Source organism: Coregonus lavaretus (assembly GCF_964263955.1).
Source record: "Coregonus lavaretus genome assembly, chromosome: 1".
Classification (NCBI taxonomy): domain Eukaryota; kingdom Metazoa; phylum Chordata; class Actinopteri; order Salmoniformes; family Salmonidae; genus Coregonus; species Coregonus lavaretus.
This window is the reverse complement of record NC_139988.1, coordinates 83,775,049-83,802,990: the sequence shown is the minus strand read 5'-3', so window position 1 is coordinate 83,802,990 and position 27,942 is coordinate 83,775,049. Positions and strand designations below refer to the sequence as shown.

At 41.4% G+C, this 27,942-nt stretch overlaps 1 protein-coding gene across 1 annotated transcript; it reads left to right on the top strand.

Annotated features, from left to right (window-relative positions):
* Positions 1–27,329, top strand: LOC311143562 (putative E3 ubiquitin-protein ligase HECTD2). Its single transcript, XM_084179415.1, has 21 exons — positions 1–490; positions 1,196–1,313; positions 2,702–2,852; positions 2,959–3,061; positions 3,935–4,024; positions 4,120–4,184; positions 4,350–4,395; positions 5,638–5,747; positions 6,025–6,173; positions 6,520–6,643; positions 7,268–7,364; positions 10,917–11,024; positions 11,293–11,425; positions 11,874–11,962; positions 14,840–14,998; positions 19,781–19,855; positions 19,979–20,066; positions 20,208–20,314; positions 25,261–25,376; positions 25,586–25,729; positions 25,891–27,329. The coding sequence occupies exons 1-21, from the start codon at positions 395–397 to the stop codon at positions 26,009–26,011; spliced, it is 2,289 nt and encodes a 762-aa protein (XP_084035541.1). The 5' UTR covers positions 1–394; the 3' UTR covers positions 26,012–27,329.
* The last annotated feature ends 613 nt before the right edge of the window (positions 27,330–27,942 follow it).

Here is a 27,942-nt window from a genome sequence, read left to right as displayed (position 1 = left end):
TGTACAGCTGGGCTGGAAATATAGACGATACATCCAGTTAGGTGGAAAATAAATAATTTATGCTCAGCTCAGCTAAGCGTATCACCTAAACCAGACTTCGGCGACATTACCTATCGAATGCGGACGCTCGTGCCTGTTCACCTTGACAACAGCATCAGACTCTGGTCTCTGCGCGCTGACAACTTTGCCGAGCTCACCTGCTTACAATGAAGACGAGAGAGCGTTTCAGATCCTGACTGTTCTTTAAGAGTTAGTTTCAGATTATTATTATTATTTTAAATTTTTTTTACTGTGGGTACCGTGTATGAGGGTATTGTGAGTCTTTTAAATTGTTTTGGTTAAGAAAAAAGCAATGTGACTGCGACCTAAACCAGACTTTTCAACTGATGAAGAAATGCTACTCAACATTACGAGAGAAAACCACACACCACAGCATCAGGGGGAAAGGGAGAGAGATAGACTCCCTCCAATTTCCAGTCATTCCACTTCTGTGAGTATGAAATGTTTTTAAATATTTGTCATTTCTTTAAATGTGTTTTCATGTCCAATTAAGAAAGAAATTAACAGTTTTCTGTGTTTTAAAATAATTTCCATAAGGGACCAATGTCACAGTGAAGTCATAAAATGTCAATTTAGAAAAATGATTTCATTGTATAATGATAACTTAACTATTTCAATGACCTCAGAGCTTATCCTTTTGGAAATGTGTTGATGTTAAAACAAAGGGTGGGACCTTTTGGCCAGCTCTTCCTAACCCTGTTATGTTATAAAACAGCATAGCAGCTTTGTGAGTAATATACCACATTATCACTGTAACAAAGTCCAAACATTATACTGTACATTTTGTTTATGTATCCAACTTTTATTTATGTGGCCTAAGTGCTACAGTACTTGCTGTGAATGAATAGTATTCTATACTGTCATAGTTCTAATCTATACTGTCAAAATTCCAGGACCTAATGTACATTTCTGGACATCCAAGACTCTTGGCAGTGTTTAGACAGGCAGCCTATTTTGTTATTTTCTTCACTGATTGGTCTTTTGACCAATCAGATCAGCTCTGAAAAATATCTGATGTGAAAAGATCTGATGTGATTGGTCAAAAGACCAATTTGTGGAAAAAATATCAGAATTGGGCTGCCTGTCTAAACGCAGACCATGATGTCTGTAAAATGAATTGTAATTTTTATCATAGGGTCTTGATCATGGACCAAACCTGCCATATCCATCTCTCAACTTCATCTCAAACCACAGAAAGGAGGATGGTAGCCACAGCCTCTCTTCCCAGTTTATCCTTCCTGGCATACGGCATGGTATGGTCTGTCATGGTAACCCTAATGTTCACATTACCTAATTCAAGAGTCAACTGGAATAGTAAGCAACAGTATTTTGTGAACTGAGACTTCTGACGCTCACAGGCAGCCCAATTACACAGGCAGCCCAATTACACAGGCAGCCCAATTCATTTTTTTCACTAATCGTTCTGAAAAAGATCTGATGTGAAAAGATCTGAACCGATTGGTCAAAAGACCGATTAGTGAAAAAAAGATCAGAATTGGGCTGCCTGTGTATACGCAGCCATAGTGAACCAATATCAAAGTGCAGGCAAGAAGCACTTAATCAAGTTTGATCTATCATGAGCTATCGGTATGGCTAGCTAACACATGTTTTAAATTGTTACCTTCAGGTACAGAGACTTAATAATATCACTAAGAGGCTTACAAGGAAATAATTTTCACTCAGCGCTCCCAAAAGAAAGGCTAGTTTCAGTTTCAAAGTGACATATACAGGCTGCTTTGAATTAATGAGCAATGCTCCAGGCAGATGTGTTGTCGTGGCTTCCTATTCTTGAGATCAAAGAATGTTCGAGGAGACTTGAGCATCAATGCTTGATGCAGATGAGGGAGACAGAGGCCCACTCAGAGCTGCTCTTCCTTTACAGGGAGAACGTGTTCTGGGTGTAATGACCACAACCGTTGTGTGGGCTGCCGACTGAAGTTTAAAAAAATACAAGATGTTAATATATTGCTGTCACTTATACTTGAAAATATGGAGAGTTCATTGCCCAATGCTGCTCACTGTTGTGATATGAGAAGAAAAAAACTATTATGCAGGTTTCATCTTGTTATATACGGTTAATTGAGATTGTTAAACTATAATGTTGTGGATAAGAGCACCTGTCTTACACACTGGTACCTGGGCTCTCATTACCAGCAAGTAGAGTTAATCATAAGGGTTACCGCCTTCATTTTCATTAGGAATTAGTTAAAGGTGCACTACGCAGAAATCGATCCGCCATTTCCTGGTTGCTAAAATTCTAATAGTTGGCCTAATTTCAGTTTATGTGACAAAACAAGCATGTATAGTGTAGATAATCATCCTACCACCTAAACAGCTGTGAAATATATTTTCCATAACCCAAAATATTGTATTTTCAGCTGTTTGAAGCTGGTGTACAAAACAGAAAGGAAAAGATGCAAAAACAAAACTTAAGAATGGGAAGCATAGAAATAGCGCACATAGAACAGATCTACCGCTTCTTAGACTTGTTTTCAATGAGAATGACAGATCTATAACTCACATTTCTATGTCAAAAAGTTACATATTGCAGCTTTAATAGATAATAGTATTTTCAGGGATGATACATTTGGGTGAGTGTGTTTGTGTGTTTTTAATATGTGTGTTGTTATTCCGCCTGCAGGTAGAGAGCTTCCCCCCATCTGTCCTGATGTTAGACAGAAGCATCAACATCAACATCGCATCACCGTTGACATTCTGCCTCCTGAGGTCAGGGCTCGCGTTGCCTCCGACCCAGTCATGCCCCTCCGCACCAAGACTGCCAAAAAGTTTCAGTAAGTACACACACACACACACATACACACATACACACACACGTCCTTATTATTAATGGTACACTCAAACAGAAATAACTTTTAATATTTGTCTAACGTTTACTAGGGAGGACATTGAGAGGGCAATAGTCTCAGGCGATTGGAAACACATCCATGATTTCTACTTGACCACGTTCAGCTCCTTTTTAGAACTGAATGCTACCTTTAAGGTGGGTGATCCCCATGTCTGTGCCATATTCATCCTGCGGTTTCATATTTGTATTGTCAATCAAGCCAGTGATATTTCTACAGCATGATTTATAAGGACTTATTACACTACTAATTTATGTCCAGGGGTGCAACTTTGGTTTTAGAAGTGGGGGGGACATAATTATTATATATAAATATATTTTTTAATCCAGTCGGATAAACACTCCAAACAGCCCACCCGACCGCTCGGAGGCCTATACCGACCAATGGTGTGCTTTTAACATGGTCCTAAAGCACACCGTTGCCTCGTTTTGTATCACATTCCAATTATAAAAATATGCAATTTCAGAATGTGGGGGGACATGTCCCCACCCCTGTCCCCAGTGAACGTTGCACCCCTGACTATGTCAATTAATTTGTATGGATAAGTGTGATAGTAAAATCTCTAAAGCAACTATGACTGATCAACGCAAATAAAAGGTGATCATTGTTTTGGTGTTTAAAGTCGGTCAATATAGTATTTCTGGGAGCCAGGTAAAGGGGAATTTGTAGAGGGGTTTTTGAGTCTGAATGAATTAAGTTATTCAGAGGGTCGGAAAAAAGAGCACTTGTGCGTGGTTTCCATGGAGAGTGTTATTCATAAGAGCAGGACCTATAAGAGAACGTATGATCATGTACGCAACAGTTGGGTAAATGTTTAGCACGTGTGATGGTCGGTTTGCATTGCTTCCTAGAGGGTCTAGGATAATTATGTCATAACAAAGTATAATATAGAATATTAGCCTTCCCCCAAAGTGAACCAGACTTGGACTGAGCGAATCACCAATAAAAGTAGACTAAACTAAAGTATGTGTTAGTCCTAATCTAAATATATTATTCGTTTCTCTGTCCAGAAAGAAGCAAACGCTCCGTTCAACACGATTGAAGACTCAGGAATCAATACCAAATTCGTCAATGCTGTCTATGACGCATTATCGCTCACGGTATGTAGAGTGATAGAGCAACGAATAGCCATGTTTATATTAGGTAGTTGAAATGAAAACCTCTCACTAACTTTGATCTAACATTGATTCAACAGCCTCCTGACGCCCAGAGAGCAGTGCTGAAGGGGATCATTAACAGCTTGTTAAGAGAATGGAAGGGGTGTGTGACAATCATATACTGTAGCACTCTTATAGCTGCCACTGAAACGAAACGATTCCTGTCTACATAGTAAAGCTCTATACTTTGTGACTTGAATATTGAATCAAATGTTACGTGCTGGATGAGGAATGAAATTAACTTCATATTGTCTGCTTTGTTTTGCAGTCGACGGACAAAGGATGACCTGAGAGCGTATTTCATTCTAGTTCAGGTAACGTCATGCATCACGTGCAGTATATTTACACATTACTGGTACAAATGACATACAGATTTGGCTAATGTGCCCCCCCCCCCCCACACACTCCCCACACACACACATGTGCTCCACAGCCATTTTTCGGAATCTCTTTGTGTTTCGGGTCCTCAGTAGGTTAAACACAGTAGCCCTCAGTCTAAAGGCAAATCAGAAACACAGGAAACTCTCGATGTGCTCCCTCACCACATGGCCCATTGACTCCAGTCATAGCCCAAGCAGTCAGTCTCAGTCTCAGTCAGGCTCGGGATATAACGAGAGCAGAGTGTTTACTTTACACATGACCAACAGACTAGAGGTAGTCTTGGCACCGGCCAAATATGGACACAAGCATTAGACACATAGCCTGGGAGAGACTCGGGAGGCAGACTGGGGAAATGGCTGAGTTGAACTGGGACGATTTCTGTCTGCTAAAAATTGAGACTTTGGTTGGAGACTCCTGTTTCTATCCCATTTATGGTTTTCTTATTGTTTTACTACTATTATTACTTTATTATTGTTTCAGACGTTTTATGGGGCGGTAAATTAAAAAGCACATCTTCTATCCCTTTCATACCAACAACTTTTTGTGGTTATTGAGTCTCTCCAGTTCTCTCAATCTCTAAATTGAGTGTATGATTTGTCTTTGGGCTCTCACTCTCTCTCTGTCTCTCGCTCTCTCGCTCTCTCTGTCTCTGTCTCTCTGTCTCTCTCTCTCTCTCTCTCTCTCTCTCTCTCTCTCTCTCTCTCTCTCTCTCTCTCTCTCTCTCTCTCTCTCTCTGTCTCTCTCTCTCTCTCTCTCTCTCTCTCTCTCTCTCTCTCTCTCTCTCTCTCTCTCTCTCTCTCTGTCTCTGTCTCTGTCTCTCTCTCTCTCTGTCTCAGTCTCTGTCTCTGTCTCTGTCTCTGTCTCTCTCTGTCTCTGTCTCTCTCTGTCTCTCTCTCTCTCTCTCTCTCTCTCTCTCTCTCTCTCTCTCTCTCTCTCTCTCTCTCTCTCTCTCTCTCTCTCTCTCTCTCTCTCTCTCTCCATCTCTCTCACTCTGTCTCTCTCTCTCTCTTTCTCTCTCTCTGCCTAGGGAATGGATGAGGTCATGTTTGAAGTAGAAAAGTCTGGTTTCCTCTGTAATGCCAGTCTTTATTAGAAGCCAGACTTCTTCTGTTGTAAAGCTATATTTCCTTTTTGAAGTGCACTGCCACTGCTGAAAAAGCTCCTCTTTGTTGCAGAACCCTCAGTGCACCAGCCCAGCCACATATGTAATCTATGCACACTTACTGAGGCAAATAGCCGCGCTGGCTGAAGCAGACCACTATTTCCTGATGCACTGGTTTAAGAAGTAAGAGTCTGAATTGTTCCTCTGTCTTATGCAATCCCATGCTTTTTCAGGCTGTAGTTGTTATCCACAAAGTAAGCACAGTCCTCAGAAAGAAGCCATGTTGTTATTCTTTATCCAGGAAGGATAAATAAATTATGTTTTCCAAATTGTTTTAGTAGCAGTTGGTAGGAATTGAGCAGTCATAGCTTTCAAACAAGACAATCTATTTTGAAAGTTAAAATGTATTCCTTGCCATGCTGATAATGCCTCTGTTTTCGATTATGATTGTCTAACTCAGGCTGTCCCAGAAGCGGTTCAAACAGCTGGTGGAGCGGCTGCACCTCTTCATCTCCACCCGTCTGTTCCCAGCCAAGCCTGAGGAGCTGCCCCCCATGGCCAAGTGCTCCTGGTGGATCCCCTCCGCCACAAAGGTCCTCTCCCTCCTCAGTGAGTAGGTCGTCTTCTATCTCCACCCCCACAGGGAGCTGAGACTGGGGCAATGGTCAGGGCAAGGGGATGTTAGTGTAGTGTTGTGGAGATTTAGGTCTATCCCTTGTAATGGATTAAACTGCACTTTCTACAGGCATTGAATTCTCCTGTCCATATTTGTCTGGTTCTCCTACCCATATTTGTCTGGTTATCTACCCATATTTGTCTGGTTATCTACCCATATTTGTCTGGTTCTCCTACCCATATGTGTCTGGGGTAGATGTTGTTTGAGGGTCAGGAGAAAACATATCAGTCTCCAGGAGAACGTGATATATTCTTCTGTTTCTCTTTTTCTCCATTGTAGATGCAGCAAATGTCATTTCCAGCACCCCCATCCTGCCATTTGTTGACTTCTACAACCCCACGCTGGACCACACTGACTTCATGGATGACTATCGCATATGGCAGACTCAGGGAAACTCTACCAGGTGTGACATGACAATATTATCAGAGCAAAGCTTATGTTGACCAGTGCTCTTCAATTCTCCCCACAACCCCTTGCTGGTACGGTTCCTGTGTTTCCCTGTAAATAAAGGAGCTCCCTCTTGTGTCAGCTTTCAGCATTAGAACAACAGATTCTTTGTTTATGATGTCAGATTGCAACATCAGATATGATACGATCTTCAATGGGTATCGTACACCAAAATAAAATAAAATCAAATTGTATTTGCCACATGCGCCGAATACAACAGGTTCACCTTACAGTGAAATGCTGACTTATAAGCCCTTAACCAACAATGCAGTTTTAAGAAAGATAAATGTTAAGTAAAAAATTGGTAAGTAAAAAATAACAAATAATTAAAGAGCAGCAGTAAAATAAAATAACAGTAGGGAGGCTATATACAGGGGGTACCGGTACAGAGTCAATGTGTGGGGGCACCGGTTAGTCGAGGTAATTGAGGTAATATGTACGTGGGTAGAGTTAAAGTGACTAACCAAACAAATCACACAACATCCCTGATGAAACCAAAACATTATTTCCGTGTGATAAGCTATGATAACCAAACACTCCCTGTTCCTCCCTGTTCCTCCCCGTTCCTCCCCATCCTCAGGTTTACATTCTGCCAGTTCCCCTTCATTCTATCCACGGTGGTGAAGAAGGCCATCATCCAGAAGGACTCGGAACAGCAGATGATCAGCATGGCCAGGGTGAGACAGAGGTCACTTCTCACTCACATAGGTCCTTGTCGTCCATCTTTGATAGTGTCATTGTAATGCACAGTAGCACAGGCAATGCATCACATTCTCAGCCTAACTATTACCGTTCTTTATATTAGCATATTGACCTCCTAGTGTTAATGTACAGAGAATTCATATATATATATATATTTTTTAAAGTATTATTATTATTATTGTATTTTATATATATATATATATATATATATATATATACAGTGAGGGAAAAAAGTATTTGATCCCCTGCTGATTTTGTACGTTTGCCCACTGAAAAAGACATGATCAGTGTATAATTTTAATGGTAGGTTTATTTGAACAGTGAGAGACAGAATAACAACAAAAAAATTCAGAAAAACCCATGTCAAAAATGTTATAAATTGATTAGCATTTTAATGAGGGAAATAAGTATTTGACCCCTCTGCAAAACATGACTTAGTTCTTGGTGGCAAAACCCTTGTTGGCAATCACAGAGGTCTGACATTTCTTGTAGTTGGCCACCAGGTTTGCACAAATCTCAGGAGGGATTTTGTCCCACTCCTCTTTGCAGATCTTCTCCAAGTCATTAAGGTTTCGAGGCTGACGTTTGGCAACTCGAACCTTCAGCTCCCTCCACAGATTTTCTATGGGATTAAGGTCTGGAGACTGGCTAGGCCACTCCAGGACCTTAATGTGCCACTTCTTGAGCCACTCCTTTGTTGCCTTGGCCATGTGTTTTGGGTCATTGTCATGCTGGAACACCCATCCACAACCCATTTTCAATGCCTTGGCTGAGGGAAGGAGGTTCTCACCCAAGATTTGACGGTACATGGCCCCGTCCATCGTTCCTTTGATGCGGTGAAGTTGTCCTGTCCCCTTAGCAGAAAAACACCCCCAAAGCATAATGTTTCCACCTCCATGTTTGACGGTGGGGATGGTGTTCTTGGGGTCATAGGCAGCATTTTCCTCCTCCAAACACGGTGAGTTGAGTTGATGCCAAAGAGCTCGATTTTGGTCTCATCTGACCACAACACTTTCACCCAGTTCTCCTCTGAATCGTTCAGATGTTCATTGGCAAACTTCAGACCTTGTGTAGGTCTACAATCTTGTCCCTGACATCCTTGGAGAGCATGTTATATATATATATATTATATATATATATATATATATATATATATATATATATATATATATATATATATATATATATATATACAGTGGGGAAAAAAAGTATTTAGTCAGCCACCAATTGTGCAAGTTCTCCCACTTAAAAAGATGAGAGAGGCCTATAATTTTCATCATAGGTACACGTCAACTATGACAGACAAATTGAGGAAGAAAAATCCAGACAATGACATTGTAGGATTTTTAATGAATTTATTTGCAAATTATGGTGGAAAATAAGTATTTGGTCACCTACAAACAAGTAAGATTTCTGGCCCCCACAGACCTGTAACTTATTCTTTAAGAGGCTCCTCTGTCCTCCACTTGTTACCTGTATTAATGGCACCTGTTTGAACTTGTTATCAGTATAAAAGACACCTGTCCACAACCTCAAACAGTCACACTCCAAACTCCACTATGGCCAAGACCAAAGAACTGTCAAAGGACACCAGAAACAAAATTGTAGACCTGCACCAGGCTGGGAAGACTGAATCTGCAATAGGTAAGCAGCTTGGTTTGAAGAAATCAACTGTGGGAGCAATTATTAGGAAATGGAAGACATACAAGACCACTGATAATCTCCCTCGATCTGGGGCTCCACGCAAGATCTCACCCCGTGGGGTCAAAATGATCACAAGAACGGTGAGCAAAAATCCCAGAACCACACGGGGGGACCTAGTGAATGACCTGCAGAGAGCTGGGACCAAAGTAACAAAGCCTACCATCAGTAACACACTACGCAGCCAGGGACTCAAATCCTGCAGTGCCAGACGTGTCCCCCTGCTTAAGCCAGTACATGTCCAGGCCTGTCTGAAGCTTGCTAGAGTGCATTTGGATGATCCAGAAGAGGATTGGGAGAATGTCATATGGTCAGATGAAACCAAAATATAACTTTTTGGTAAAAACTCAACTCGTCGTGTTTGGAGGACAAAGAATGTTGAGTTGCATCCAAAGAACACCATACCTACTGTGAAGTATGGGGGTGGAAACATCATGCTTTGGGGCTGTTTTTCTGCAAAGGGACCAGGACGACTGATCTGTGTAAAGGAAAGAATGAATGGGGCCATGTATCGTGAGATTTTGAGTGAAAACCTCCTTCCATCAGCAAGGGCATTGAAGATGAAACGTGGCTGGGTCTTTCAGCATGACAATGATCCCAAACACACCGCCCGGGCAACGAAGGAGTGGCTTCGTAAGAAGCATTTCAAGGTCCTGGAGTGGCCTAGCCAGTCTCCAGATCTCAACCCCATAGAAAATCTTTGGAGGGAGTTGAAAGTCCGTGTTGCCCAGCGACAGCCCCAAAACATCACTGCTCTAGAGGAGATCTGCATGGAGGAATGGGCCAAAATACCAGCAACAGTGTGTGATAACCTTGTGAAGACTTACAGAAAACGTTTGACCTGTGTCATTGCCAACAAAGGGTATATAACAAAGTATTGAGAAACTTTTGTTATTGACCAAATACTTATTTTCCACCATAATTTGCAAATAAATTCATTAAAAATCCTACAATGTCATTTTCTGGATTTTTTTCCCTCAATTTGTCTGTCATTGTTGACGTGTACCTGTGATGAAAATTATAGGCCTCTCTCATCTTTTTTTTCAAAAGTTTGGGTCACTTAGAAATGTCCTTGTTTTCGAAATAAATTAATTTTTTTTGTCCATTAAAATAACATCAAATTGATCCGAAATACAGTGTAGACATTGTTAATGTTGTAAATGGCTATTGTAGCTGGAACTTTCTTCTGAAACTCATCAGTCTATTCTTGTTCTGAGAAATTAAGGCTATTCCAATGCGAGAAATTGCCAAGAAACTGAAGATCTTGTACAACGCTGTGTACTACTCCCTTCACAGAACAGCGCAAACTGGCTCTAACCAGAATAGAAAGAGGATTGGGAGGCCCCGGTGCACAACTGAGCAAGAGGACAAATACATTAGAGTGTCTAGTTTGAGAAACCGGCGCCTCACAGGTCCTCAACTGGCAGCTTCATTAAATAGTACTATTTAATGAAGCTGCCAGTTGAGGACCTGTGAGGCGCCTGTGTGTCTGAATACTTTCCGAAGGCACTGTGTATATATATTTAAAAAAAATATGTATATATATATAAATACTGTGTATATTAAATAATATAGAATATATTAAATACTGTGTATATACATAATTAATGTATGTTGGAGTGTATATTCTATAGGTTTTCAAGTTTTTTTCCGGTCCCTCTTGTAGTCAGGAAAAACCCAGAACAATACGTTTACAATATTTACAGTGTATATCTCACTGCATCAGACTGAAAACATAAGCTCTCCCTCTCAGACAGCAGTGGTCCAATTTAAACAACATGTACTGTGGTAACAACATAAGGAGTGGCTCTTGTTATTTATTGCAGCAAAGCCTGGTGGACAAAGTGTCTCGCAGACAGCGAGTGGATATGAGCTTGCTCTTTCTCAACATCAAAGTCAGACGGCTGCAGCTGGTCAGTGACTCACTGGATGAGGTAATACCATTTCCCATCTAACAGACACACAAGAACATTACTTAAGAAGACAGCCCAGCCCTGGTATAGAGGCTTGATTGCTATTTATGTTATGCAATAATGTAAGAGCCAATTAATTTGATGTAAATTCAGTTATTTCACTGCTTTCAATGCAGTGCATTTCAAAACTGAAGCATCCGAGATATGTTTAAGTTCAGACATGCGGCATGCCTTGGTCTGATAAGTTCAAGAAAGTTGGCCGCAGCTTAATTTGCTCTCCTGCTTTTAGCTGACTAGAAACCGAGCAGACTTGAAGAAGAAGCTGAAAGTGTCGTTTGTGGGGGAGGCTGGTTTAGACATGGGTGGTCTGACCAAGGAGTGGTTTCTCCTTCTCATCCGACAGATCTTTCACACAGACTACGGTGAGACATATGGGACAAACAGATCAGGCATATGCGTTGCCATAGAGATAACAGATGTTACAGCTGTTTTGTTTGCAACAATACTATTTTCTCTATAGATAACAGTATACGTTAAGGAGATGTATTTCTCCTTTAGCCCTGGCTTTCTGTTCCCCATCCTAAAGTCTCAACCAGTACCCAGACTAAGAATGCTGACCTGCATTTAGCCGTTAATGAAGAAAAGAACGAAAATGTACGATGTTCATGTTCTGGGACAGATACATAGCACTGCAATAGATGACCATTCTATTTACAGTAACTCCCATTTGGTCTGGGACCTAGCAGTCCAAAAAACGAAATTCCCATGTACTCTATTCTGATCATTTGTTATCTGCCTGTGTTCTATGTCTATGTCATGTCTGGGTGGAGTTGTGTTTAAGCAGAGTGTATTTGTGTCTCCTCTCTGAAGGCATGTTTACATTCTTCAAGGATTCCCACTATCACTGGTTCAGCAGCTGGAAGTGTGACAACTACTCTGAGTTCCGATTGGTCGGAGTTGTATCCTTTTGTACCATACCGTGATTTAAGGTACCGTTGTAGCTTGTCGCGAACTGTAAACAGATTCTCATGTTGTACCCTGTAACTGGCGCCTGGAGTTTTAGTCAGGTCACGTAGTGAGGAAGAACTCCTGGCGCTATACTTAAGGGAATCTTTGCACATTTACCATAGATACTCTGAGGTTCGCCACTATCCCTATGCCAGGTTAATTGCTGCTTTGCAGATGATAGCTTTAGTTTTAGAACTATAATTTTGTGGGGATTCTTCAGTTTGTCATCTTCTAAACTGAGGAGACACTGCAGTGCTTTTCTATTTGGCACGTTGCAATCTGATGTAATCTAATAGAATAACTAAAGTATGCAGAATATTCATGTGTTTTTATCCATGTGACATTGTGTTTATTTTGATAAAACAGTTAGATCATATACACATACACTATAACTTAACTAAATCATGTCAACATTTCAATAGTAGTGTGTTTTCATTCAAATCAATTCGTTGTTTTCTCTGAAAATCTCAATTTTGACATGTCCCACATCATGTTTGTCAGATTTCTTGGAAGATTAGAACCCATTTAAGACCCACATTTTCCCAGGTTTTCACCATAACTGTAAATCCCTAGTTATTTTGTTGCATTGACAAAGTCATTTCCGAAGATTATTATTATTTCATGTGATTAGTGATTCATTTACATTTGTCCCTCAGGTTTAAGGTCAACCCTGTTACGTGAACTGAACTCTTTTTAATATGGTAAAACTATTCCTTTTAAAATTATTTTTTCAGAAGAAACAATGAACATCTAATAGTCAAATCATAGTTTTAAAAGCAGGTGAGCTGGTCCTACTATTTTGGGGCATTTTCTGGGGTTTTGTGGCAGAAAACCCTGTTACCCATAGATAGACAGACTAGAAATGTTTTAACAAGTACATTTTGGGGGGTGAAGTTTGCGTTCAAATGCCCCTCCCTGTTGCACACAACAAGCTTCCATTCTCCCTGTCACAATGGGATTTATGGCTAATTTAAGATGAAATTGTCAAGCCTGTTACAGTCAACCCTGTTACTTTAATTGTCACCTTTTTATAGTCATTTTTATTAATTTAACCTATGTAGATGGGAAAATAGGTTTGTTGTGAAGTTGAACATGTGCTCTTTATGACAGAATGTGAAAGGTAGACTCAGCAAAACGAGCAGCACCGCAGATATTGAGATGAGCAAGATGCAAGACTTCGCTCCCACACAGTCACACACTGTATCTGCGCAGTCACACACTGTATCTATAGCCACGGGACCAAAACAGCAGAGAAGTTGAGCCACTATGCTGTTTACTTTCTGCACCTATGTTATATCGCTGAGTCTACTTTAAAAATGAGGTGAAATATATACAGTATATTATTTTTTTTAAACAAAATAACACTACCCAAAGGGCACTCTATTGGTGGAATGACACTACCATGTATTCAGCACTTTCCAGGTGTTCTGCAGAGACGATAGTCAGTGTTTCTCCAGTGATGAACCCTAGCAGTCATGCGTGGGGAGTCACAGCTTGTGCGCACGTGGCTCTCCCCTTGGGTACGGCTGACTCGAATCTCGCCAAGTTGCACAATCACAAGTGATGAGGCAGACACAGAGGCAGCCAGTAGCCAGGAGCCAGGGCTGTGTGCTGATCTTATCTCTCTCTATTGTCTGCTGTCCCTTCCATGCCTGAGGCATGTTCAGCCAGCCTGAGCTAGTCCACCCACATACCCCTGCACCCCTTCCACCTCACCAGTCTGTCAGCCACTCAGTTAGAATTACTGCACACTGACAGACACTGAAGTGGCTATGTGTCTCTGTCTGAAACTGTTTAACCAACACCACAGGGAGGGCAGGGTGACAAAAAATGCAGGGAGAGATAGTGATAGAAACTGAAAGGTTTTGTTATGTCTTATTTTGTGGGCTGCAGGTCTGGCTGCAGCGGTCTGTGTTTCATTCTCCGCCTCTCAGTTCCCATGGAATTTTCCCCAAGTCTGCGCCAATATAACTTGAAGGATTTTCCCAAACTCTCTTTATCTATTTAGCAAGCTAGGGAGCTCTGCAGCTTTAGCCTTTCCCACAGAAGTTCCATATGGACGACACATGAATTGAGATCTGCCAGAAGCAGCTGGAACCGCGTTAGGAGTTTCATTGTAAACGCATAATACACCTGCTGTTTATATTCCCTCTTCAGATTTGCTACTAGCCAATATACATGGGAAAAATGCTGTGTTAATCGAGTGATGATTGTGATCATTAGCACACGCTGCAGGGTCTGTGAAGCTGGTATAAAATGCTGTGTTAATCGAGTGATGATTGTGATCATCAGCACACGCTGCAGGGTCTGTGAAGCTGGTATAAAATGCTGTGTTAATCGAGTGATGATTGTGATCATCAGCACACGCTGCAGGGTCTGTGAAGCTGGTATAAAATGCTGTGTTAATCGAGTGATGATTGTGATCATCAGCACACGCTGCATGGTCTGTGAAGCTGGTATAAAATGCTGTGTTAATCGAGTGATGATTGTGATCATCAGCACACGCTGCAGGGTCTGTGAAGCTGGTATAAAATGCTGTGTTAATCGAGTGATGATTGTGATCATCAGCACACGCTGCATGGTCTGTGAAGCTGGTATAAAATGCTGTCGTTACAAAGTATGAAGAAATCAGAAGCACAATACTGCTATGCTACATTAAATGAATATAACTAACCACATTTTATTCTGTTCATCTAGTGGTGTATATGAGTTCTCTTAATGATAACCTTGAGTCATTTGGGGTTGAAGATAATTGCTTTCTATTGTAAAGGATCTGTGATTACCGCCTTACCTTAAGACTTTGATACACCCTTAACTTTATGTGTCAGCTCATGGGCCTGGCTGTCTACAACAGCATCACCTTGGACATCAGCTTCCCCCCCTGTGTCTACAAGAAGCTGCTGACCCCGCCCGTGGTGCCGTGTGACCCCGATTCCCCCGTTGGCATGGCGACCCTCACCCTGGACGACCTGCAGCAGGTCATGCCTGTATGTACACAACACAAGCTCTGATTCAGCTCTCTCACTGGCATTCTTTACCATTACACTGCACTCTTCTTGTAACGATCACAAGTACAATAATATTGCTTGCAGTGGTCAAAGGAACATTTGTATACTTGCAAAATACTCCTCTTTATATTTATTTATACAATCAAATGAATGGATGTGACGCTTATGAGAGGACCATTTTAGAATGATTCAGATTTTCTCTGACGGGTAAAGTGTTGATTTGTACAGTATCTGAATATGGATGTACGGTTGCTAGACTAAGAAGTTATTTAGAGTGTGTTAAAAATAACTCCAATATGCCCCTGTTCCTACTTATAGCTGAACAATATGTGAAGGAATTTAGGCATCATAACATCAGTAATATGCTTGTAGTTTAGGGAGTCATATATTGTGCTATTGATGCCGTGCGTCACAGGACTGTGAGATAATCAACCAGGTTCACACTCCATATAGTCCCAGTCTCACCCTGCCACCAGTCTCATAACAGTGTAGCTGCTGCCAAGGTGAGATGGGAGTGATGTAGCTAGGTCTCAGAGGTGCCAAGCTGGACTCCAACCATCACCTGAGACACACCAGTGATAGATTCTTGCCCACAGATGTCACACCTAGCAGTCCAACACTGCTGGTGAAGCGCTCTTGGTGATGGCAGCTTTTTTTTATTGATCAGGTGGGTTCAAGAATGCCAGCTGTAGTTAGCTGTCTAGGTAGGAGAGATGGAGAGGAGAGATACACTTCATGTGGCATGACATGTTCTGCAATTGCCATCAATGTTATGCTTGGTTGATATAATATTTCCTTATATAATCCTGTAGTTTCACATAATATGTAGATTTTTGAGTTGCTAGTGAAAGTGATTGAAGGACTGACATCTTCCAATATTCACCAGCAGAGGGCACTCAAGCCTAACTTTTGCACATCGCCACTTGCGATTTCTACAAACTCAAAACAAACTAAATCTATGTTAATCATATACTGTTTACTTGTATGCACACAATACATTACTGTCACTAAGACTAGTATTAAACTGCGTTTGGTGTAATTGTGTAGCTTTTTATTCAGTATGCATCTCATTGCGCTGCGCAGCCTTGCCAGATGTTGGTTTTTACTGGGCAGTTGGCCTTGTCTTAGCTTACATAACGGCCTCTGTTGAATACTTTTACCTAAATTGGAGGAGGGCAGGGAAAAAGCCAGCACAAGTTCTTTAAAAAGACTGCCCAGCACTGACGTCAAACACATGTAATTGTTCTTCAAATGATTGCTTTTGCATTATAAAATGTATTTTATGTGACTATGTTCTGAGGTATGGATTGGAATAGCATAATCACAGGGATGTCATTGTATTTGGTACAAATAATTCCCTAAGTTCTAGACCTCAGGTGAATCTGGTAATGAATGGTGTGGCTGTTGACCACATTGAGGAGACTAAATTACTTGGTGTTACCTTAGATTGTAAACTGTCATGGTCAAAACATATTGATTCAATGGTTGTAAAGATGGGGAGAGATCTGTCCATGATAAAGAGATATGCTGCTTTTTTTACAACACACTCCACAAAGCAAGTCCTGCAGGCTCTAGTTTTGTCTTATCTTGATTATTGTCCAGTCATATGGTCAAGTGCTGCAAAGAAAGACCTACAGTAGTTAAGCTGCAGCTGGCCCAGAACAGAGCGGCACGTCTTACTCTTCAGTGTAATCAGAGGGCTAATATTAATACTATGCATGCCAGTCTCTCTTGGCTAAGAGTTGAGGAAAGACTGACTGCATCGGTCCTTGTGTTTATAAGAAACATTAATGTGTTAGAAATTCCAAATTGTTTGCATAGTCAACTTAAACACAGCACTGACACACACACTTACCCCACCAGACATGCCACCAGGGGTCTTTTCACAGTCCCCAAGTCCAGAACAAATTCAAGGAAATGTACAGTATTATACAGAGCCATGAGTGCATGGAACTCCCTTCCATCTTATATAGCGGAAGTGAACTCCCATCTCATAATGCGTGAACAGCAATCTTGGTTTAAAAAAACAAATAAAGCAACACCTCACGGCACAACGCCTCTCCCCCATGTGACCTACTTTTTGTGTGATGTACTGACATGTACACTACATTACCAAAAGTATGTGGACTCGTGCTCGTCGAACATCTCATTCCAAAATCATGGGCATTAATATGGAGTTGGTCCCCCCTTTGCTGCTATAACAGCCTCCACTCTTCTGGGAAAGCTTTCCACTAGATGTTGGAACATTGCTGCAGGGACTTGCTTCCATTTAGCCACAAGAGCATTAGTGAGGTCAGGTACTGATGTTGGCCGATTAGGCCTGGCTCGCAGTCGGCATTCCAATTCATCCCAAAGGTGTTCGATGGGGTTGAGGTCAGGGCTCTGTACAGGCCAGTCAAGTTCTTCCACACCGATCTCGACAAACCATATCTGTATTTACCTCGCTTTGTGCACGGGGGCATTGTCATGTTGAAACAGGAAAGGGCCTTCCCCAAACTGTTGCCACAAAGTTGGAAGCACAGAATCGTCTAGAATTTAATTGAATGCTGTAGTGTTAAGATTTCCCTTCACTGGAACTAAGGGACCTAGCCCGAACCATGAAAAACAGCCCCAGACCATTATTCCTCCTCCACCAAACTTTAAAGTTGCCACTATGCATTCGGACAGGTAGAGTTCTCCTGGCATCCACCAAACCCAGATTTGTTAGTCGGACTGCCAGATGGTGAAGCGTGATTCATCACTCCAGAGAACGTGTTTCCACTGCTCCAGAGTCCAATGGCGGCGAGCTTTACACGACTCCAGTTGACGCTTGGCATTGCGCATGGTGATTTTAGGTTTGTGTGCGGCTGCTCGGCCATGTAAACCCATTTCATTAAGCTTCCGTCGAACATTGCTTCCAGAGGCAGTTTGGAACTCTGTAGTGAGTGTTGAAACCAAGGACAGAAGATTTTTACGCGCTGTGCGCTTCAGCACTCGGCGGTCCTGTTCTGTGAGCATGTGTGGCTTACCACTTCGCAGGCTGAGCCGTTGTTGCTCCTAGACGTTTCAGCTTCACAATAACAGCACTTACAGTTGACCGGGGCAGCTCTAGCAGGGCAGAAACAAACAGACAAACTGACTTGTTGGAAAGGTGGCATCCTATGACGGTGCCACATTGAAAGTCACTGAGCTCTTCAGTAAGGCCATTCTACTGCCAATGTTTGTCTATGGAGATTGCATGGCTGTGTGCTCGATTTTATACACCTGTCAGCAATGGGTGTGGCTGAAATAGTTGAATCCACCAACTTGAAGGGGTGTCCACATACTTTTGTATATATAATGTATGTGTAACTGATAGATGCACACACACACACACACACACACACACACACACACACACACAATACATTTACGTCATTTAGCAGACGCTCTTATCCAGAGCGACTTACAGTTAGTGAGTGCATACATTTTCTTCCAAATTTTCTTTTTTTCATACTGGCCCCCCGTGGGAAACGAACCCACAACCCTGGCATTGCAAATGCCATGCTCTACCAACTGAGCTACACGGGACTATACATGTTAATGTTTTTAAATGTTTGTAAATTGTGAAGTATTTTGTCTGTAATGTATTTGTCGTTAAGTGTCGGACCCCAGTAAGACTAGCTGTCGCCATTGGCGTCGGCTAATTTGTATTTGTATTTGTATTTATTATGGATCACCAAGGCAGCAGCTACTCTTCCTGGGGTCCAGTAAAATTAAGGCAGTTATACAATTTTAAAAACATTAAAATACATTCACAACACATTAGTGTGTGCCCTCAGGCCACTACTCTACAACCACATATCTACAATCCAAAATCCCTGTGTAGGCGTGTGTATAGTGCATATTTTATCGTGTGTGTGTATGCATGTGTCTGTACCTTTGTTTGTGTCTCTTCCTGCTGTTCCATAAGGTGTATCTACTGCTTGCGTGTGTTACTTGATGTGGAATAGAGTTTCATGTAGTCATGGCTCTATGTAGTACTGTGCGCCTCCCATAGTTTGTTCTGGACTTGGGGACTGTGAAGAGACCTCTGGTGGCATGTCTTGTGGGGTATGCATGGGTGGCTGAGCTGTGTGCTAGTAGTTTAAACAGACACCTCGGTGCATTCAGCATGTCAACACTTCTTACAAAAACAAGTAGTGATGAAGTCTGTCTCTCCTCTACTTTGAGCCATGAGAGATTGACATGCATATTAATAATGTTAGCTCTACGTGTACATTTAAGGTGCCAGCCTCGCTGCCTTGTTCTGGACCAGTTGTAATTTTCCCAAGGTCCTCTTTGTGGTACTAATGGGGATCCTAATAAAATCAACAACAACAAATCATGCACAATGCATACACCATATAATGGTTTTATATAATTTTGTTTCCTCAATACGTGTTCTAGATTGTGTAGTGGCAAAGGCTTAACATGGTGTTCTTGTTGTTTGGTCTTACATTGCTATAAAAAAAGAAGTCAGTCATTAGATGTATCAATAACAAAATGAAGTCAGATTTTCCTCCATAAAACATTCTATGAAAATAGTGTTCTGTGCTGTATGAGGCAGAAGTTTCCACCATGGCACTTTCAAATGGCAAGATGTTTTTTTCTTCCTCTTAGGCTTTTTTCTATTTAGCCTTTACAGATTTAGAAGAAGAAGAAGACGAAGAAGAAGAAGAAGAAGAAGTTATATATACTTCATAAATATTGGTTGCAATCTATATAAAAAGCAATGCTTATCGATTTGGTCTTGTGTTTCAGGATCTTTCTCATGGGCTGGCAGAACTTCTCAGCTATGAAGGCAACGTGGAGGAGGACTTCTGTACGACTTTTCAGGTTAGGAAAACACATTCTTATTCACAATAACACTTATGAAACATAATATATTTGACATCATTTTAATACATACTGTCACAGCACAAGGGAAGTGCTCCACTAATGTGATGAATGTCATTTTAGGTGTCGCAGGAAGAAATAGGTGTGATCAAGTCCTACAATCTGAAACCGGGAGGAGATAAGATTTCTGTCACCAACCAGAACAGGAAGGGTAAGTGAGGAGTAGACAGGAGCCAGAGAAAAGGCCACTGTCCTGCAGTAGCTTGGGATATCTAACAGTACACTGCCTTTCAGACTATGTGGCATTTGTTTTCTCTCATAGATGATTGTTTGATTACTCTTGTCTTTGCAGAGTATGTCCAGCTGTATGTAGATTTCCTGCTGAATAAGTCCATTTGCAGGCAGTTTACTACCTTCTACTATGGCTTCCACAGTGTGTGCGCCTCCGACACTTTGATGGTAAGAATGTCAAGACTTTTAATGTCAAAATGAATTAATAAATGAATCCTAATTGGTGTGACAAAAAAACCATAAAAAAGGGTTGTATATAGCCCCCAAAAGGGTTGTAACCATAGCGGAATCCTTTTTTGGTACTATATAGAACATTTTCAATGGTTCTTTATAGAACCTTAGGAAAGGGTTCTTTATAACACCATACAGGTTCCATTTAGAATGTTATGAGCATGGTTCTTTATAGAACCTTCAAAAAAGGGTTCTATATAGCACCAAAAAGGGTTCCGCTAGGGTTACAAGCCAAAGAACCCCTATCTGGTACTATTTAGAACCATTATTTTTTAGTGTGTATCAGTATCACTGAAAGTGAGAGGACATCATTTCTTGTGCTGCGTTTCAGTGCCAGCTGGTCCTGTTTGAAGTGTCAATAGCAGAGAGTTTAGTCAACTCCTGTAGAAAGTTCCTGATTAGGCAGCATAAGGAGGAATGTGAGGTCCATTTTGCATTTTACAGAGAAGCAATGAGGAGTTGGGGTTCGGCTGTGTGTGCACGAGGGTGTGTGTGCGTGTGCACGCACACAACTGTGAGTGCATGCATGTGTGTGAGTGAGTGTACTGTTCCTCGCTGCCTGCTAAATATGTTCACAGAGCTCCCCTCCCCTTCTCTTGACATAGGCCTCCTAACAGGGGTTTTGTGTGTGCTCTGTCTCCACTCAGTAACCAGGGCTCGAATGGGGAGGCTCATATGAGTGGCCTATAGAAAGTGTACGTGGGAACCACAGTAAATGACGAGAGTGATGTCCTTCCACGAATATCAATCAGACAGACCACAAAGCTGCTGTATTCATGCAGAACCAGCCCAGCTTTAGGGTTAGAGTTGCATGGTTTGACATGGGAGGATCTGTCTCTCTCTGGTCATTATCAGTTTCTTTCCCATTAGTTAATTAACTGTTGCCTCGCTGACCTGCTGAAAGAAACCGATCGGCATATTGTGGAACTAGCAATGAGTGAAAGATGGACCACACCAACCATCTTCTATAGGCGGGCCGAAGGTCCGTATCCAGACCCGGACGGTCCGCGGGTCCCCGTCAAAAAAATATGATTTTGTTGTAATGTTTGAGTCACTCAGATAACATATGAACACATTAAGACATGGCAAAATGTGTAGAATTGCAGGATTTTTTTTTTTTTTTTACTGCTAAATATTCTCTCTGCCCCGTGGCAACATTTTTAGAATTGCAGGAAATAAGCTTCAAGTCTACAACATTTTCTCTCCACCAACAAGAGGAGTGTAATCAGTTTGTGTCTTGGACAGTGCTTGTGTTGGGGTCGGAGTTTGTTATTGCACTGATAAATGGCAATATCAATCCGGACCTTTGCCACCTAGGAAATGTGTGTGACTGGACCTTTTCAGATAGTATTTGAGTACCCCTGGACTACACCAAGTAATCAATAAATTAGAATCAATTAAAATGGACAAGATTAAAACAGACTCGGGTACTGCAAATAACTGTCAGATGAGCTGACAGCGCTGAGCTCAGGGATGGACATTTCCCTCATTGTTTTATTGCGGTCATTGGTAACTGTCTGGACCTGCAAAAACAAATATTTGACTGTTCAGTTATCTGTTTGGTGTACGTGTCACGGAATGCCAGAGTTGGTATGTATGCCACAGCTGAACCGACCACAAACCACAGTTAAACATTAGTTATGTTCTTTTCCCTGTGCAGCAATTTTAGCATGCCTGCTGAGTTCATCCATTTTGGATACTGTAGATAGAAAATAATCACAAAAATAGCAATCTAATATGCATGTACCAGGAATATCATTTTCAACAGCATACAATACAATGCAATATCAGAATCAGAAATACTATGTAATTTGTCACAATGACTAAACTTGATGGGTCTGAAATGACAAATGTCCCTGAGCTTTTTGTTTTTGCACTGAGCCTAAAACAAAAATCCCTGTCTCAATCTTGGTAGGACTTCCTACTTAATATGGTCTTCTTCAGCTTTTGTTGCATCAGCACCAACATAGAACTTTCCAGTAGTGCGATACGTGCAGTACTGGTTCTATTTTTAGTTCTGTTAGTGCAATCTATTAGTTCTCTCAGGAGACTTTTCCTCTTAGCTTCCCAAGGCAGTGCATGCTCATATGAACAGGCTCATACTGGACATGTAGGAAAAGTCAGCTTTAGCCCCCACATGGCCCCACGCCAATGAAAGCTCCTTGATACAGTTACGCAATGGTTGTCTACGCTCGCATTGATTATGCAACACTGCTGTGACAGTAATAACTCACTGGCTGCCTGGTGGGGTGATGGGAGAGAGAGAAGATGGGGGAGAGAGGGGAAAGGGGGGAAAGGGGGTGTGGCAGACCACGGTTTGGTCTGTCCCAGATTCTTCAGGAACTCTATACCTTAGCTGGATCTGGCCATTGGCTTGGCTTGCGCTAGCTAGTCATCGGGTTGCATTTCTGTTTGCGCTTCGTAAACAAGGTGAAACTGTGCTGCTGTGAGGCAGTCTTGCAGACCGTGCACTGCCTGACCCTACTGTCTGACACTACTGTCTGGGTGTGTTTGGATAAAGTGGAGTCATGATGTGATAACCCAGCTAGCACACAACGTTCTGAGAACCATATGTTTCTTAACGCTTGGTGAGAGCGTGGTTGTCCTATGGTTATTTGGCATATAACCTTGCCGCAATGTTCTGGGAATGGTGCAGGATACCCAGCTAGCACATAACGTTCTGAGAACCATATGTTTCTTAGGTGGGAATTTCAGTACTTCAGCATAACATTTTTTCTACAGGTTTCCTCATGGTTCTATTTAAAGTAATGTTCTCAGAACATTCAGAGAACGTTAAGAAACTACATTCTTCTGTGGGAATTTCAGTACTTCAGTATAACGTTTTCTGCAGGTTTCCTCGTGTTCTATTTGAATTCATGTTCTCAGAACATTAAGAAAACTTTCCATAAAAAACACAAGAAAACATTAGTAACGTTCAAAGAACATTCTAAGAATGTTATTTAAAAACATACATAGTCCGTTCTCAGCGTCAACAAAACTCTCGCTATCCTCTATAATTTAGTATTTATTAGGATCCGAGGCAGCGGCTACTGTTCCTGGGGTCCAAACAGGAAACAACACAACAAATAAAATACATAATATACATAAATATGCATAGCACTACATTTACATTACAATTTAGCCATTCAGCGGACACTCCCATCCAGAGCGACCCACAGCTAGTGCATTCATCTTAAGATAGCCAAGCGAGACAACCACATATCACAGTCGTATCCCAACCACGTATCACATACATAATACAATGCAAAATACTATACAAAATGCATGAAAAATGTCTCTTCACAGTCCCCGTCTTTTATCTGTTTTTTAAAATCTGTTTTTATTGCTAGTTTGAGTTACATGGGGTGGCAAAGAGTTCCATTTAGTCATGGCTCTATTTAATACTGTGTGTTTCCCAGCCTCTGTTCTGGACCTAGGGATTGTGAAGAGACCTCTGGTTGCATGTCTTGTGTGGTACTGATGAGTGTCCGAACTGTGTGCCAACTGCTTGAACAGACAGTTCGGAACCTTCAACACATCAACACCTCGCACAAAGACCAATAGTGATGCAGTCAATCTCTCCTCAACTTTAAGCCAGAAAAGATTGACATGCATGTCATTGACATTCGCCCTCTGTGTACATCTAAGTGCAATACGTGCTGCTCTGTTTTGGACCAATTGTAATTTGCCTATATGCTTATTTGCCGCACCTGACCACACAACTGGACATTTGACTGATATATCAAGAAAGCAGAGCAACGCCTTATCTTCCCATGTTAAGTGTGTTCAGGTGTGTTGGCCGCACCCACTAATTGGCCACATCTGATCTTAATGAGTGCTTGTTTCCTTTAAAATGGGGTCTGTTTGAATAGACTAAAATGAACAGCTTTGTATGAGTAAAAAAAAAACATGGCATGCTAGCTCCATCCTGGTGGCGCAGTGGGCTATTCCATGATTAGCGAACAGAAGATCATAGGTTCAAATCTCACTGATGCCATGCCACAATAAAAAAAGAAATGTGTTTGCATGATTATTGCTATTTAATTTCCATGTGCCCTATCTGTGCTTGGAGTTCAAAACAGTTAACCTAAGCTAGCAGTGTTATTAAAAGTCTTATTGAAACATGTTCTCAGAATGTTATTTAATTACTTGAATAAAACCTCTCAGGAAAACATTCAGGGAACCATAGTAAATGTTCTTAGAACCACCCTGCAATCTAAAAATGTACGTTCCCAGTGAAGGCAAAATGTTCACTTCCGTTCTCAGAATGTTTTAAAAACATTCAATTTTACCGGTCAGGACACTTATGGCTTCGTTCCCCAGAACCAATGGAAAACCAAAAACGTATGTTCCCACAACTTCCAAGGAACCAAATGTGCTAGCTGGGAAGACTGCGTGGGACTGAAAAGTGGTCAAGGACAGAGTAATACAGAGAAAATATGCAACTATGTCTATTAGGGTTTGCAAAATGAGGCCAAATGTATCAAGTTTGCAACTTGATAACACTTGCATAATGTGTCTGATTAATACTTTAGACAGTGTGTGACACAACGATCCATGCATATGGCACTCTGATCACCCCATGCCCTTACTATGATATTACCATAGTCAAGCACTGCTCTTTTTAAGTGCACATTTTAGTGCAATATTGGTTCAATGAACAGGGATTCATGATTCAGACCAACATGGTAGTAACTCCTTGTCTTGTGTCATGCAGTAGGCAAGCTTTAATGGACAAACTCCCACGGTACTAACACTGGGTGTCTTGTGAAATCCTGCAGTTTCACTGGAATCCCATTGTGTCCTGTAGTTTCATATATCCTGTAGTTTTACTTGTTAGACTACCGCGATAGTGACTCTGTGTCTTGTCCCACGTTTTGTAGTTGCTGAGGTCCGAGGAGGTGGAGATCCTGGTGTGTGGCAGTCCCAACCTGGACATGAGCACGCTGCAGAAGGTAGCACAGTACGAAGGCTACAGCAAGGCTGACCCCACCATCAGGTACTGTAAACCCATCATCATATCAGTAATTGTGTAAAAAGGCCTGATTTCGAATAGATATTAAAGCCGCAATCCTGAGTTTCTAAATGACCATCGAACAGCAGGAAATATCCCAGATGGTGCATTTAATTGAAGTAGGTCCTAATGATTGTGCCTAACCCTAACCTTACAGTAAATAATCGAATGTGTTGTTCCGTCTATGTGGTCAGGGCATTCTGGGACGTGGTGCTGGCCTTCCCTCTGAAGTTCCAGAAGAGGCTGCTCCACTTCTCAACAGGAAGTGACCGCGTCCCTGTGGGAGGAATGGCCGACCTCAACTTCAAGATCTCTAAGATTGATGCCTCCACCGACTGGTGAGATACTGCAGATGTCCTCAATGTGTTCTTTCTTATTCATTGTAAACATGTTGAAAAGTACTAAAAGCAGACCTCCTTTATTCAGCTGCCATTTGATTTATACAGAACAGCATCTGTGAACAATGTGAATTTATCATTTACCTTTTCTTCCTCTCCAGGTTGCCTATATCTCACACGTGTTTCAACCAGATCTGCCTGCCACCATACAAAAACAAAAAAGAACTGAAGCAGAAGTTAACTATTGCCATTTCAAACGCGGAGGGATTTGGACTGGAGTGAACTCAGATAACCACAATGGTGAAACTGCCATTTATCATTGGTTTGTGGTCAGTAGGGTGTGTATATTTGAACATGTTTAGACATGCTACCAGTAATCTCTCAGCTTCAGTATTTCTTAACAATATACTTAACAAATCTGTTTCTGTAGAATATTGGGTGAAAAGTGATATTACAAGTATAGCCTTCAGAGCGCTTGCGTTTGCACTCTAAATACCTTTTGCCTTTTTGATATCAAACTGGACATGGAAAATGTTCTGCCCAGTCCATTAACAATGGAGTTGTTTATTAAAGTAAGAGGTTGAATGTAGGTCAGAGCAGAGCAGGGCTGGGTTGGTCTGTGATAAAATAGCTAGATAAACAGTCTGCCAGTACTGTGGTGTCCGCTCTTAAAGTGACAGAGCCCATCTCTCCTCCTGAACAGAGTCCATGTACCGCCTCTCTTTGACGAAGGCCTTTTCAGGCCTAAGATTGAACTCATTCCGAGTCTGATGGTAAATTATGAACACAGAGATGATCTCGTTAGTATTTATACTAATATATTTGGTTTTCAGAGGTCTCAGAAGTTTTGAAACATTCGGAAGACGTTTCTGTTATGTTGTTCGTGGGCAGAGTTTTTAGACGACCCTTTCTGGATGTTTTCATGTAGAGCCTGAAAGGGAATTGAGCTTCAGTAAGGTTTATCATGTTACAGTAGTTGTGCTGGTATATGGCTATTATTGATGTGGGAACTTACTGTATACCTCGTTTGCTTACTCCCACATTGTCGGCGATGCCTCTCGATACAGATTACATCTCTTCATACTCTTGGTACAGTTGGCATATTGTATGGAGAGGTATGAAATAGTTGCAAAACACCAGTGACATCATGATTGATATCAAGGCAAATAGGAGTTCAGTGGACCTCACACACCTGCAGGTTAGAATGATGAAACGGGTGCATGAAATGTACAGTATCGGGATATATGTCATGTGTTTTATTGCTGTTGTAAAGGGATCTCTGTTGTAAAGTGGTGACACTTGTGTGGTAGTTAGCTCACTCAGGATGTCCACATTTCATGGATTGTACGATTCTTCTAAAATGAACTTGATAATAAAAATAAGGTCTTTGTTGAAACAGATCTGTTATGTAAGTGTCGCTCCTGTTGCCATATTAACCAATGGTTACCAGGCTTAGACGATCTTGCCTTACATTGAGTCCTCCTTCATCACTCTCTTCTCAGGTAACGGACACTTACACTATAGAAATACTACCTGTGCTACTCTAACAGGAGCAATCGGTTGTTTTGATTTATGGGCCCAGGTCAGCTGTTTATAATTCTCCCCAACAGTGAGGAAGTGAAGTTGCAATGCATTCCACCGACTGTGATGTAATGGACGTTGTTTAAACTATACTGTATAGAAAAAGATAACTATTTACATCTCATCATTGAATGTATACGTTGGACATGAGGATTTAGTCACAGTTAAGTAATCAGTGGAGGCTGCTGAGTGGAGGACGGCTCACAATAATCGCTGGAAAGGAGCACATGGAATGGCATCAAATACATGGAAACCATGTTTTTGATGTATTTGATACCATTCCACTAATTCCACTCCAGCCATTACCACGAGCCCATCCTCCCCAATTAAGGTGCCACCAACCTCCTGTGGTTAAGTTATCATGCACTCTAGAAAACATACTAAAGGGTCTGAATACTTATGTTAATGTGATATTTCAGTTTTTAATTTGTAATAGATTTGCAAACATTTCTAAAAACCTGCTTTTTCTTTGTCATTGTGGAGTATTGTGTGTAGATTGATGAGGGGGAAAAAACGATTTAATCAATTTTAGAATAAGGCTGTAACGTAACAAAATGTGGAAAAGGTCAAGGGGTCTGAATACTTTACGAATGCCCTGTAAGTTATCCTGCACTCTAGAAAACCTACTAATC